This window comes from Nipponia nippon, unplaced genomic scaffold (genome assembly GCF_047370975.1).
Source record: "Nipponia nippon isolate SJK-2023a ecotype South Korea unplaced genomic scaffold, ASM4737097v1 scaffold_5, whole genome shotgun sequence".
Classification (NCBI taxonomy): Eukaryota; Metazoa; Chordata; class Aves; order Pelecaniformes; family Threskiornithidae; genus Nipponia; species Nipponia nippon.
The window spans coordinates 36,895,401-36,909,335 of NW_028262369.1; the positions used below are offsets into that span (position 1 = coordinate 36,895,401).

General features: G+C 44.3%; 2 protein-coding genes across 3 annotated transcripts; both read right to left on the minus strand.

The window, feature by feature from the left end:
* Window positions 1–55: 55 nt before the first annotated feature.
* Window positions 56–4,127, minus strand: CUNH1orf52 (chromosome unknown C1orf52 homolog). Its single transcript, XM_087733395.1, has 3 exons — window positions 3,312–4,127; window positions 2,982–3,189; window positions 56–1,250 (listed from the first exon to the last, which is right to left on the minus strand). Exons 1-3 carry the CDS (start codon window positions 3,570–3,572, stop codon window positions 1,168–1,170), a joined length of 552 nt encoding a protein of 183 aa, XP_087589521.1. The 5' UTR covers window positions 3,573–4,127; the 3' UTR covers window positions 56–1,167.
* Window positions 4,128–4,253: 126 nt separating this feature from the next.
* BCL10 (BCL10 immune signaling adaptor) lies at window positions 4,254–13,233 on the minus strand. 2 transcript variants are annotated; one of them, XM_087733394.1, is made up of 4 exons: window positions 13,084–13,233; window positions 8,370–8,658; window positions 6,825–7,226; window positions 4,254–4,390 (listed from the first exon to the last, which is right to left on the minus strand). In XM_087733394.1, exons 1-3 carry the CDS (start codon window positions 13,165–13,167, stop codon window positions 6,856–6,858), a joined length of 744 nt encoding a protein of 247 aa, XP_087589520.1. In that variant the 5' UTR covers window positions 13,168–13,233; the 3' UTR covers window positions 4,254–4,390; window positions 6,825–6,855. The 2 variants fall into 2 exon arrangements, with proteins under 2 accessions (XP_087589520.1, XP_087589519.1); XM_087733393.1 differs by lacking the exon at window positions 4,254–4,390 and having other exon boundaries at window positions 4,798–7,226.
* Window positions 13,234–13,935: the final 702 nt, after the last annotated feature.

Consider the following 13,935-nt stretch of genomic DNA (forward strand, 5'->3'; position numbering starts at 1 on the left):
TTTTTTTTTAAAATCACTTTAAAAACATATTAACATATTAGCACATATGCATACAGAATCTGTTCTGCCAAATTAAAGCTAGTCCAAGACAGAAGGAAAAAAATTATGAATATTTACATTGCTAGTTTAATTACATAAACTTCTAATAGTAGGCCTAATCTCATTGCAGATTTCCTAAGGCACAGCAGCTTTATTTGAAAATAAACCTAAAGCAACCCTCCCTCCAGCCCAGTTTTGCTGGTACTTCTTCATATACAGACCCCAAAACCCATGCAGCAGCATATCACAAATGCAACATATACTGACTAGCACTTACGAGAAGATTACCAACTGTTTGTACTGAAATAAATACAATTTGGCAGTAAAGACTTTATCACAGCTTTGTCATAATTTTTTCTATGTAAATATCTAGATTCTATTTTCAATTTTAGGAAGAATATGTGAAATGCTTCAATTCTTCCTGCATCAGTTAGTCTCATGTTTCACTGATGCAGGCCACATAACATTAAAACTAATTATCAAATATTAAACTCCATTATTAGGTCCATGTTTTTTTCAGTTTGCAGTTGTATATTTATTACAAACAAAACCCTGAGGAATCTCTTGTGTCCTAAGAAATACATCACTGAAATGCATACAGTACAGCATTCATCCCTCCTACTCACCAAGCATGCAATGCAATATTTATACCGCGTATGTTTTCAAATGTAGTTTTATTCCAGTGACCTATTTGCAGCCTTTACATACATTTCAAAACAACATTATGCAAACGTATCACAGGACAGTATTAAAGAATCTCTAGTATATACGCCTTTATAAAAGGTTTTGACACAATGGAAGTCAGAAAAGCTCACGTTACCAGGTTTCTTGATAAACAAAATACCATGAAGCCCTGTAACCTGCATGAGCACAAGCATCCATCACAATGGATCCCTCTTCTAAATCCCCCTTTTAAATAAACAGGTTTAAATTTTGTTCAGTAGACAAGTTTATATCACGACACTGTCCATTTAAATTTGTGCTTTCCAAAAGGCAAGCATACTCAGAAATAAAATTCCCTACCCAACAGGAGAGAGAAATGCGGTAAACATGTATTTGCTTCCCATTCCAGCAGAGGAATCCAAGTTCATTGAAATTCTCATTATGGCTAAATCCAGTACACCCTGCTTATAACTTCTTCTTCTTCGTCTGCTCCCCAGAGTCTAGTTTACGTTTCTTAGCAGAAGCGGGTTCATCATCTTTTTCACCATCTTTAAATAAAAGACAGAGTTAATCAAAGTCAGCAAAGCCAGTATTTTTGTCTTAAACACCATCCTCATCTCAGAACAACTGACTTAACCACATCTGAGGTGCCTGGAAAAAAGACACTGTAGTATTAACTGACAACATCCTCATTTTTGGAATATGGAGAATATGTGGACAGAATAGGAATGATTACTTGTTATTACTACCACAGACCATTGAGGATAACTGAGAAGAGGTCTTGTTATGCTACTGTACAGTACCTGTTCCAAAAAACTTATTATTTGAATAGATAAGACAAAGAGCTAGAAAACGACACTTTAGAAGCAGGAAGTAATGTCAAGGTCAATTAACAGTTTATCTTCTTAGTCTTTGGATGAAGGCTGACTAAGAGAAACGTGAAGGGGGGGAAAAAAAAAAAAGGCATACAGAACAAATGGAGGAAGACACAGAAAAACTGCCACTGGGGAAGGAACACCCAGAACAAAAAAAGGAGCAAGACAGCAAAAACCCCTTTCTTTGGAAAAGGTTTGCTGACAACTTTCCTGGCAAAGCAAAACATTGTGTGTTCTGAAACCCCAGAATTTCTTCTTCCGGTTTTGTTCTCTTGGTTGTTTACTGGCTATTTTCTTTCTCCGGCAAGTTTAAAAAAAAAAAAAATTCCTCCCTCATGTCAAATATTTCTTTACTTCCTAACTTGCCATTACAGCTTGTACCATGATTAGAAGTGAAAAGGACAGTAAATATTTTCTTCAGTAATCTGTCACATGGACATTTTATTTAATTCCCCTCTTGGCCCCCAAGTTCTGCAAACATTATAAAAATAATCTGACCTACATCTACACCTAAGGTCAAGACAGCAGTGTTTGAAGAAGCTCTCATACCACTTTCTGTTTTAGCAGTACCATGACTGAACCTGTTAGTTTCATATAACTACAGTTCTACAGGCTCTTTAATCATTCCTTGTTTCCGCTAATGACAATGGAAGGGGAGCAGAGAGATTGCTGGAGAGCCTATGCTGATTCCAGGAAAACCAGAACACCCACACTGAAGCCTAACCATCCCTACAGCCAACTGCTACTCTACTCTTGAGTAGCACTGGATCACAGAATCATTTAGGTTGGAGAAGACCTTTAAGATCATCAAGTCCAACTGCTAACCTAGCACTGCCAAGTCCACCACTAAACCATGTCCTCAAGCACCACAGCTACCCGTCTTTTAAATACCTCCAGGGACAGGGGCTCCACCACTTCCCTGGGCAGCCTGCTCCAGGGCCTGACAGCCCTTTCAGTGAAGATGTTTTTCCTAATATGCAACCTAAACTTCCCCTGGCGCAGCTTGAGGCCGTTTCCTCTTGTCCTATTGCTTGTTACTAGGGAGAAGAGACCGACCCCCACCTGGCTACAGCCTCCTTTCAGGTAGTTGTAGAGAGCAATAAGGTCTCCCCTCAGCCTCCTCTTCTCCAGGCTAAACAACCCCGGTTCCCTCAGCCGCTCCTCGTGAGACTTGTGCTCCAGACCCTTCATCAGCCTCGTCGCCCTTCTTTGGACACGCTCCAGCACCTCACGCAGAGGATGCAGAAGAGGCCAGCAGAACCTCCTCTGAGGTCTGGGCAGGGAGGGCTCCAGCCACAGACCACTCACAGAATCCACCCACCCACCCACTTCGCCTCCCTACGTGCACGAATTTGAAACACAGGCACCCGTGCAAAGCACAGCTGCCTTACGCCAGGACCTCACCCGATTCCGGGGGTTCCTGCTCCTCATCCGGCAGAAACTTGGCTTTGCTGGCCTGCCGGGGCGCGTCGTCCCCGTTGTCCTCGTAGATGTTGGACCACTTTATGGCCATGTCGAGGGCAGGGGGCGGCGGGGGCTTCTTCTCGGGCGGGCTGTAGGTCTCCGGCGGGGGCACGGCGTTGTTCTTCCACACCTTGAACTCCTTGGGGGGCTGCAGGAGAGAGCAGGGCACCCGTCACGCCGCGCCTCGGCGCCCGGGCCGGCTGCGAGGCGGCGCGGCCCGGCCCCACCGGCCGCCTCGGGCTGCCCCCCGCGCCCCACCGGCCCCCGCACCTCCTCGGGCGCCCGCAGGACGCGGCTCTCCCAGTCGATCTGCTTGTTGAGCGGGTTGTAGAGGAAGGCGGGCGGCTGCGATACCCGACGGAAGAGCTCGTCGGGCGGCGGTAGCCGCGGCCGCCGCCCCGGGCTGCCCCCCGCCGCCGCGCCGGCCCCCGCCTGGCGCTCGTCGGGCTGGGGCTCGTCGGCCTCCGAGTCGGAGCTAGAGCTGCCGTAGGCCGCGAAATAGCCCAGCGGGTCCTCTCCCTCCGCCGCCATGGCGGGGCTCTGCCGCCGCGACACCGCCCGCACGGAAACCGGGCCCGCGCCGAGGGTTCCGGCCTGCCGCCGCCCGCGGGGGGCCCCGCCGCCGCCCGCCTCCGGTCCCGGCCCCGGGAGGCGAAACCCAGGGCTGTTTTGCTGGGGGTGGGGTCCCGGTTTGTGCGCGGCGAAGGGGAGCCAGCAGAAGGAGGAGGTGGAAAAAGCTGACCTTCCGGCGTCGCCCCGGGCCTGCGGGGCTCACCCCCGTACCTCGGGGATTTTTTCCCTCTAAGTGGCCGCAGACGGATACAGAAAATCAGCCGTGAAACCCAGACGACCCCCATTTCTCCTTTTTTACACCTGCAGGCCTAAGTAGAGAGAAAACACGTTTTCCCTAATGTTCGAGCGCTAGCTAACCCAGGGCAGATAAAGCTTTGAACATGCCCTGCCCGGCTGTCTTTACCAAACCGGATTTTTCACATCTATTGGAAAAAGCTTGTACAAGACTTCTCCTGTCAGGAAGGCCCATCGATCTGTTTTTGCATCAGCTAAAATACCTACTAGCGCTGTTCAGGTTACTTACACCACCAAGGAAGGAGGATAAGGTCTGAGGAAGGGGCTTTGGTTATTATACAATCAATTCCTTTACTGCAAAGATACTAAACTGGGTCCAGCTGATCTCTCATAATCAGCACTATAATCATTATCTTGAAAGATGCCCTGCACACAAAGTACGATGAAAGCAACCACTGAAGTGAGCCTCCACGGTCCCTGCAACATTTGCAAATCCTTCTTTGAGTCACACTCCTCAGCTCTCAAAAGGTTTTGTTTCTCCCCTGCAATTAAAAAAAAAAAAAAAAATCTTAAATTAAGAATGCAGTCAATATATGCATGGCTGGAAGCAACACTTCTCACATCTTGAAGTTGAGCGACCGAGTCATTTGCAAAAAAAAGCAAGCATCAGGTTAGCAATACTATCATGAACCACAGAAACGGTAGTTAAGCAGCTGAGGTCTTAATTTCACATGCATGTTTTCCCTATACACGGCTCTTGAAAGCGGTCCTACAGGCACAGGTGTTTCACATCCAGTCAGTCTTTCCACCAAAGACAAACCTCTCCAACGAGACAATGAGAACGAAAGCCTCCCGCACACACAGAACCAAAACCGCACATCCCGATACTGGCACAAACTGCTCTTACAACCTATACGTTTTAGTAACGAGAGAGGCAGACAGGAAAACAGGCAATTATACAAAAGAATTTATTCCAAAAGTTGTGATAAAAAAATTTCAAATCCAAAAACCAAGGCACGTTATAAACATCTGGTAAGAGAATACATTCATTGAAAGTCTCAGGTTAACAGGCTGCGCCGCAGGAGCGATCCCGGCAGGCAGCACACCTCGCGCGTTGGGATTTAGATCTGCCAGGCTGCCTTCACCCTGGGCTGAAGCTCTCTTCCAGTTAAGGCCAAGCTTGCTCGCTCTCCTCCAAGAATGCAAGGGACCCAAACCTAAGCACAGCTCTTTAAGTGGTCACGCCGGGCATTCGGACAAATCAATCTTTAGACATCCCGAATACGTGCAACTACAGTTCAAGTAAATGGGAGAGAGGGATTTAAACCTACCCTTAATTTCATGTTAGAGAGCAAGTTTTGCTTGCATATGTAGGCACTTAACTTCCAGAGTACCCTCTGAACCGAGCAGTTTTGTTGAAAAGCATTTTCACTGTCCTGACAGGCTATGACCTTAGATGTATACAAGAAAAACAAGGATTTTTATAAACACTAAACAGAAGCCCACATCTTTATCGAATGTAAGCTCTTCGTATACTAAGTACAGAGTGTAGTTGAACATTGCAGTTCATTTTAACCTACTTCCAAAACCAGAGCAAACATGAAAAACCCTTTAGAGACTATACTGAGGTCCTGCAGACGGCCTGTCTCCACAAAAGGAGAACACGGTTTAGGAATATTACCTCTGTTTGAATTTGAATGGAATTACACAGCTATAGCACTGTATGAGAGCCAAAATAATTTAAAGCCTTAAATACAAACCTACCCTTTGATACACTGAAAACATCCCATCGCTTTAAAGTGTAGTACTGCAGAACACAACTGTACACATTTCCAAGTAAGAGTTTGTCTTTGCCTAGTAATTTTAAAGCGATTATAAGCCAACTTCCTAAATACAACTCAAGCGTAGAGTATGAGAGGAATACAGCATGTTCCATTGTGTCAAGAAATGAGAACCTTCCCATGTTGAAATAGTTTAAAATGCATTTGACTCCAAACAATTTGAAATGTAAACCTGTCTATCTGCTTTGAAGAGTAGGTATCTGAAGTGCAACATTTCCAAGAGTCCGTCAGTTATGGATACTTCTTCCTATAGGACTCCTCCTCTACTTACCTACTGGGACAAAACGTACAGGCTTTGCTCCTTAATAGCATTATACAATAACATTTTCTTACAGCCCACATGACGCTGTTACAGCAGTTTACATTCCTTTTCCAGTACTAATGAGAATTTATATTTAAAGTGCATCTCAAATCAGAAATCTCTAACTAATATACAAGAATAATATGCGAAGACTGGTGGAAGTATATTTGCTAACTCAAATCACTGTGATACCTCGTACCTTTTGATTTACTGGTAGGACAAAGTTCAGACAATTCAGAAGACTTCTTGCAAATAAGTATAGCTACAGATTGTGGTGGGGTTTTTTTGTTGTTGTTTTGTTTGGGGGTTTTTTTTGGTTTTGCTTTTTTTTTTGCAAATGGAGCTGCACACACATACGTAGAGGGCAAAATTTATCCTACAGAGAAACATTTAATTTGGTAAATTAGTAGAAGGTTTTTGGTAAGTGAGCTTAAGCTTTTAGTTCAGAAAGTTATTTTTCAATACTCAGTACTTTTCCTAACCATCTTCTCCAATTCACCCATCACAGAAACTTTAAGAAAACCAGATTTGTTAGTTTCTGTAGGAAGAAAAAAAAACATTTGCTCTATAGCTCCAGCTTAAATACCTGCAACTAAATGTGAAATCTTAAATACATTGATTTAAAAACCAAACCTTTGCTGGTGTAATACCATGATCTTTTGGAAAAAAGCTCCCTAAAGAACATAAAATCAAGCAGCTCCAGAGTCACCCAGTTACAAAAAAATTACTCCTTAGAAACAGTAAATAGCACAGATTGTTTCCTCTGATTTTACTAGTTAGCAGTTTGAAAACATTTTTTTAACCTTTATAAGACATCACACAAAGTTTCAGTACCATTTGGATGAAGAGACAAAAGTCACTACGTTCACTGTGGTTGAAGAGAACGTGATCTTAAAGGCAAAAAGCAATTGTCACTTGAACTAGTACACGGTTCTTGCTGCTCTGACTGGAGCTCTAGGGGGAGAGGGGGTGCACCGGGGTCTCCGGGCCCTGGAAGGGTGGCTGAGAAAACAGCGCTCTCTGCAGCATTTCCCATCTCTGCAATTGGTAAATTCATTGAATGAAGAGAGACAGCAGACACAAATGCAGCGGTGCTATAATCTTCTTCTGGATGATGTATCTGGGCAGATTCTTTGTCTTTTGTTTTATCAAAAAAATTAGATTCATCAGAATATGATCTAGAAAGATTATTCGTTCCTCCATACAGTGAGGTCATACAGGTGCTGCAGCTTAGACCTAAGACAAGAAACAGACTGGATTTAATCACGACATAGTGCACTCTCAAAACTGCGCTCTGATTTAATATCAGTAAGATTGTCAAAGATCAATTGTCTGTATTCTTAACAGACTAATGTCTTCATCTCACCTGTGACACCCCAACATTCATGGCAAATTAAAAAATACATGCAGGTTATCCAGGCTGACGTGAATGATTTCTCTATATCTCTGTATCAGCTACTACTTGACAAAGATGCACCGTAACTTAAGCTTCATTTTAGGAAGTCACTTTAGCCCTTTGAACTATCTTTTGATAGATTTTTCTCACTGTGTTCTTCAAACTTCTAAAAGCTTCAGCTACATGATTCTACTCCAAAGTGGACTGCATTTGAAGGCTGTTTTTACCTGAAGCCAGAGAAAACTTCAGACCTTTCATCTCTAGGGTTAAAATGTACTTCTTCCTTCTGTACTTCTCTTTTGATGGGTGTGGAAGGGGAAGTAACATTTTTGGTTTAGAAGGCTTATGCTTTCTTTATCTGCCTTAAAACATGAGTACATATAGTTACTTCAAGCTTTGTGTGTCAACAAAACCTCTCTATCTATATGATGTAACACATTCATACATTTACAGTGTCTTAATTTTAAGTTTTGGCATTGAAGGCATATGAGAGAATTGCCCTCAGGTTGCATGTGCTGGCTTATCTTCTGCTGAGGTACAAAGTTGAACAAAACCAGGGCATCCTGCCACTGCAGTAAATAGCTTCAGGAGAAATGCAAGATGGAAGATAATCACCTATTTTGAGTTCTGAGTTAGAACCTCATAGAAAGCAAAACTGAAATGTGAAGACGGACTTACCCATCGTAACAACACATAATAGGGTTTTTTGCAATTTGTTATTTATGATGTGTTCAGATAGCAAAAAGGCGAAGCCGGGATACATGCACTAGGATCTTAAAACCTAAACTGGTAATATTTCCAAGAATATTGTCCCAAACACTAGAGGAAGCAAAAAAAAAAAACAAACCAAAAAACACACCACAAAACCCCCATACAACCAACCTGTACTAGGAAACATGATTTAAAGAATTGTTGGAGTTTTAATTTTGCAGACCCTCAAAATAAAACTTATATCTTACAAAATATTACTATAAACTTCTCACCTTTGAGAGCTTCAAGTTTTTCATTTTTGACTTTCAACACTACGTCAGTTATCTTTTGTAACAGGAAGTTTTGTGTTCTTTCTCGTCTGATAGATTCAATCAAAGCATCCAGTCCCTTTGGGTTTTCTGCTAAGTAGTCCAATAACTTCCCAGTTTTTTTCCTGCTGGAAGATCTAGAAGAAATTTCTTCTGTGTCCTCTCTAGTGAGTATTTTCTTTGAACGCAGGTAATCAAAGTGTCTCTCAGCTATGATTTTGTCACACAGGTAAGGACGCATCCTTTCTAAAGCCTGAAAAACAAAACAAACTAGTATTAGCCAATCTTTCAATTTATTTAGAAGCCTGTATTTGAAACCTTTATGATTTTGATACAGGTTAATGAAACAATTTTTAAAGCCATGACCACGATACTTAGCAGAGATTTTTCTCAGTGTAAAAAAAAAAACCAACAAGTTTTTTTTAAAAATGTTATCTAATTTAATTACCCCTTTCATTGGTTTCCTTTGAGTGAACTCAGGAGTTTAAAGCATGTTAAGTAATAAGGTGAATACTTACTGAAAATGTTAGTTACATCAAGTCTGTGGTTATCACATTTCAGAACATTCACAAAGTAAAAAGGAAAAGAAATTATACCAACAAAACACAACAGCACCTACACACTTTGTCTACAGACACACTCATTCTCACTGACTACCCAATTGCCACATTTCCATACTACTTGTACCCACGAGGCACAACTCCAAAATAGTTTGATTATTGATGTTTTCTGTACATTGAGTAAAAGCAGTCTCAGAGCAATAGCATGAATACACTCACTGTTTAAAAGGTTTGTTAAATAAACACCACTATTCACAAGTTCAACAGATTACTGGCATCCAAAATACATGCACTTTCATCCACAGATGTACCTACTCTCAACAACTTTACTGGCTGATTTTTGTCTTCATCAAGCTGCCTTCTTTTGGTTTAAGATTTTGTATTAAACACCTGAAGCAACTTGCACACCTCTAACATGCCGCACAGACCACTGGGAGTTAGTGCAACTCTAATGACTCTGGCAAAAGCAAAACGACTACCCTCTGCAGCATAACTTCAGCTTACAAGTGTAAACTCGTTGCTTAACTCTTCTCCACAACCAGCAAAAAGAAAGAAGTGGAACAATCTGCCCGTGGGAGGGGACTTCCATCCATGGTCTAAAGACCCTAACATGCAGTCAATTAACATTGGGTTTGATGAAGCAGACATCTGTCTTGAGCACTTTAGCAGCAGTGCCACTTTGCATCTGCAGGAACTGTAACACCTCGTTATCAGATCACATTCCCTCAGAGATCTTCTTTCTGAGGAAACATGATATTTTTTGTCACCATATTCAATTCTAACCTGGCTACCAATTTATTTTTGAGGTAATTTTATAGGAGCAATGTCAGAACTAAAGACTGCCATGTAACCACTTTAATTCCTCCTTGGAAGATCAAGTGAGCTCCTATACTGACCAATTTTTACAGTTATCAAAACAGAAAACAATCTTCCTCCACCTTCTTCAGAGGGTACATACAAGCACAAACATCGCCAAAATGTAAATGATATTCATCTTATTTCAATCTGTACATTAACTAGCCTGCTTGATATCAACATCGAAACAGAATTAATGCATGTGTTCACTACTCTCTGGCTTCAGTATCTACTACTCTATGAAGATAAGAGTCACAAATGACATCTCTGTGCTTGAAAATAATACTACAAAATCGGCAGTTTCTCCTGCCACATTTTTCACTGTGCAGAATTACACAAGAAGTCAGATACGCACTAGATGAATATTACTGATGTGAAAAAACTAACACCCCCTCCGCCCAAGTTTCATTTGATTCAAAAAAAGAAAAAATATTTGAGAGCCAGAAGGAAAAGCACCTTTACATACAAGACATGTGAAGAGATGGAAAGAAACGAAAATTCTTTCCTGAAGAAAGTTTTCAAATATCCCCCTGCTTTTTGAGATCAGATTCCATAGCAGCAGCAGCAGCATTTAAAAATTAAAATTTGAAAATGACTGTTTGCCTTACAGCCATTTACTAGCTCAGTAAATAGAAGTGGAGGAAAAGCTAGATATAAAGGTGCACTTTAAGACAGATTATTTCAAACAGCAAAATACTGTCTGGCACACTGGTGCTAGGGAAGGCACCAATAACTCTTAAAAAAAAAAAAAAAACAACAAACTCCCTGGACTGCTCCACTAAGTATAGCAGAGGATAAACGCGTTCTTCTCATTACTCTTTAGGATGCAACAAATACTAAGCTATCAATAAACAGCCTGTGGTTACACAGTTGTTAAAGAAGATATCAGATGAGCATGCATGGAAGACAAAGGAAGGCTTTTGGCAGTAGACTATCACCACTAGATTGAGTACAAGGTAAAACCGAAAACTAAGGGTGCAGCTCCATGGCGGCCAATTTAAGTGCAAGAACACTCCGCCCTGCATGGCGGCCACATGTTCCTACCCTTTCCCTTGTACTGGTGGACGAGAAGATTCAGTCAAGAAACTGTATTGGTGCCTTTTTTTCCCCCTCCCACAGCCAGATTAATTACCCGATCCAGTTTAACATGCAGTCACACTGGCACTAGTGGTGGCATAACAACTATGATAAGAGCAGAAAAGCGTGACAGTACAGCTTATATCAATTTAGGTGGCTCTGGAACACATCTCAAGTGCCCAACTGCAACAAGCCCATGCCTGAACGGTTACGAATGTAGTAGGCGATAGAGATTTCTTCAGTTCTCACGGAAATCTCGTCCTACCACCAGGAGGATCAGTCAACAAACTCTGAAATGTAAGTCAGTTAAAGTTTCAACATTAAAAGAATAGAATGAGTTGTTATTGAATAGAAAGACTATGGTGTTTTGACTAACATCTTCCTGTAACGAGTCTTTCACTGTAGGAAGCGTATCAGTTCAGAATTCCCCTCCACACTGTCCTCATAGGTTAACAGTTTGTGAGGGACAGAAAGAGCAAACACATTGGAACAGAAGCTTTAAATATACTTTGCTTTATATCGATTATTTTGTATGGTTCACTGCTTCCTTCCCAGCTCTTGAATGTAAGACTCCAACCTTTAGAATTTCTTCTCAAGACAAGTTTACCCAGACCAAGTTATCCTTGCAAGTTAGCTTTCTGAGGTACGCTGTCACATAATATACACAGAACTTCTGGTAATGCAGCACTTCTGTTTGAAGTGACCCTATCAAAGTTACTTTAACAGCTTTGAAACAGCTAAGTGAATTTACACTGAACCAGCACTTTGTATCACGAAGCCGCAACATTTAAAATCTGAGAGGAGCAGCTCTAAGGTTAGATTTATTGTACTGTATTTTGATGATAGAACTAATGTTATTTCTTTCTACATATTAGGTTTCCATCAAGTCCTCCAATTACTATGGGAGACTCTGTAAGATTAAAGGTTGAAGTGACATACATGCACTTCTGTGAGATGCAGCCGTGAATTCAGTCACTGATACAGGTTAACATACATATCGTGTTATATATATAGCCTGACTTCAGTAGTTCTTATCTTTTTTTGGTGTAACTGCCGGATGCTAACGACTGCACTGGTAGTAGTTCTGTGGTTCCACAGAAGCAAGTAATAACTTGAAAAACATGCCTCACAAAACTATGACAAAGCATTTAAAGAAAATTATGTACGTATTAAGAAAATTATGTAGCTTTAACTAGTAAGAAATCAAAACTGAACTCCAAACATTCTTTATTGTACTTTAAAGGAAGATAAAAACCCCAAATAAGTCAAACATAAGACACTGCAAATGACAAACAGGAGCAGAGATGGTCAATAAATAATTGATAAACTGTGATTTTTTAAGTTTTTTTTTTTTAAATTAACCAATCACTTGTTGAGGTTGGTTAGCGCATTGCTTGCTTCCCAGTCTAGCAAAGAGATAAGTAAATCCAGACTGAATCAGGATGCAGCCTTCCCTCAGATTCCAGACATCAGTGAATAAATATGGGGAAAAAAAGTCAGAAAAATACAGAACAAAAAGCCTCAAAAAATTATCAATATTCAATCCAAATATTCATGGTCTGTAAGAGAGAACCGTATTAAAACCAAGAGAAGCACGTACATTTGCAGCTAACCTTCGGATACCATATTCATTACAAATCACTTCTACCCTGCTTCCTATGCCTCATCGTGGTACACAGAGACACCACGAAAACCCAACCCTCGCTACCCCGGCCTTAAAACGCGACAAAGGACTAAACCGCTTAGAGGAAAACAAAAGAAAAGGGAACTTTCAGGTGAATACCTGGCCCCAGGGTTAAGTTTCTGCAAGTCGTTATCAGCCTTATGCCAGGGAGGGCCCTGGAGGCCCGAGCTGCGGGCAGGGTGCCCCGGGGGCCCCCGCCCGCCGCCGCGGAGCCCAGGCCGGGGCCCGCCGCCCCCGCCTCGCCGCATGTGAGTCGCCCGCCCCCGCGGGCGCCCTCCGGCAAGGCGGCGGGGAATTCCGGGCGGCGCGGCGGGGGCCCGGCCCGGCCCGGCGGCCCTCCCTCCTCGGCGCCGGCCTTCCCCCCTCGGACGCCCGCTCTGACAGAGCTTCCGGTTCCCCCGCCCGGGCCCGGGCCCGGGCCCGGGCCCGGGCCCCACCCCGCCCCGCCGCTCCGCGCCCCGGCCCCGGGCACTCCGGCCTCTCGGCCCAGCCCACCACTTACATCCTTCTTCACCTCGGCCATCTCGTCCTCCGTTAGCGGCCGCCCCGCAATCCCCGAGCCCGAGCCCGGGCCCGGGCCTTCCATAGCGGAAACCCCTCCGCCGGCGCCGCCGCCGATGGGGAAAACCGCTCAGGGCAGCGCTTCCGGCCCGGGCCCCGCCCCCGCGCGCCCTGCCCCGCCCCCCTCCCGCCCACCCACCCACCAATGGGCCCTCAGGGAAGGCACCCCGCCCCCACGGCGGCCCCGCCCGGCGGCGCGTGCGCGGAGGCGTGGCGTCGTGTCGCGGCGGCCGCGCTGCGGCGGGAGCCTGAGGGGAGCGGGGCCGTGCCGGCCTCACGCCTTCGCCGCAGGCGAGTGGCTGGGCCGGGCCGGGGCGGGCCGCGGCGGGGAGCCGCCCTGGCCTCGCCTGGGCTTCCTGCGCGCCGGGCCCGTGGCTTTCGAGCGATGAACCGGCGGGCCTGGCGGCGGGGCTCCCGCCTGCCCTGCGGAAGCGGCGAGCGGCTCCCTTCGCCGGTTAAACCCGGCCCTTCTCCGGACCTGGCACCAGACTGCGGCAGTCGGCTGTGCCCGCAGGTCGCAGCTGCCTCCCGGGGCCACTTTAACACCCCCTCCGTTAAAACCGGTGTTGGGAAACGATGAGCGGCTGCGGGCGCCTCGGGCCTGTCGCTCCGCTAGCATTCAGCAACGCTCTGTTCAAAGGCCGCAGTTCATCTGGGCCAAGTTCATCACTTGTTACAGCGTTTTTAAGTTAATAAATAAGCAAATAAGGAAGACATGGGGATTCATAGTAGATTTTAGGGACTGACAGTTTTCAAAAACCCTCTGCTGTAAAGGGCGATCCTCCAAGGCTGA

Coding starts and splice junctions, on each gene's coding strand:
- CUNH1orf52 (XM_087733395.1), bottom strand. CDS start 3,572: ATGGCGGCGGAGGGAGAGGACCCGCTGGGCTATTTCGCGGCCTACGGC. Junction 3,190..3,311: donor TCCTGCGGGCGCCCGAGGAG/GTGCGGGGGCCG, acceptor TCTCTCCTGCAG/CCCCCCAAGGAGTTCAAGGT. Junction 1,251..2,981: donor GCAGGAACCCCCGGAATCGG/GTGAGGTCCTGG, acceptor TTTTATTTAAAG/ATGGTGAAAAAGATGATGAA.
- BCL10 (XM_087733394.1), bottom strand. CDS start 13,167: ATGGAAGGCCCGGGCCCGGGCTCGGGCTCGGGGATTGCGGGGCGGCCG. Junction 8,659..13,083: donor TGGCCGAGGTGAAGAAGGAT/GTAAGTGGTGGG, acceptor TTTGTTTTTCAG/GCTTTAGAAAGGATGCGTCC. Junction 7,227..8,369: donor AAAACTTGAAGCTCTCAAAG/GTGAGAAGTTTA, acceptor TTCTTGTCTTAG/GTCTAAGCTGCAGCACCTGT.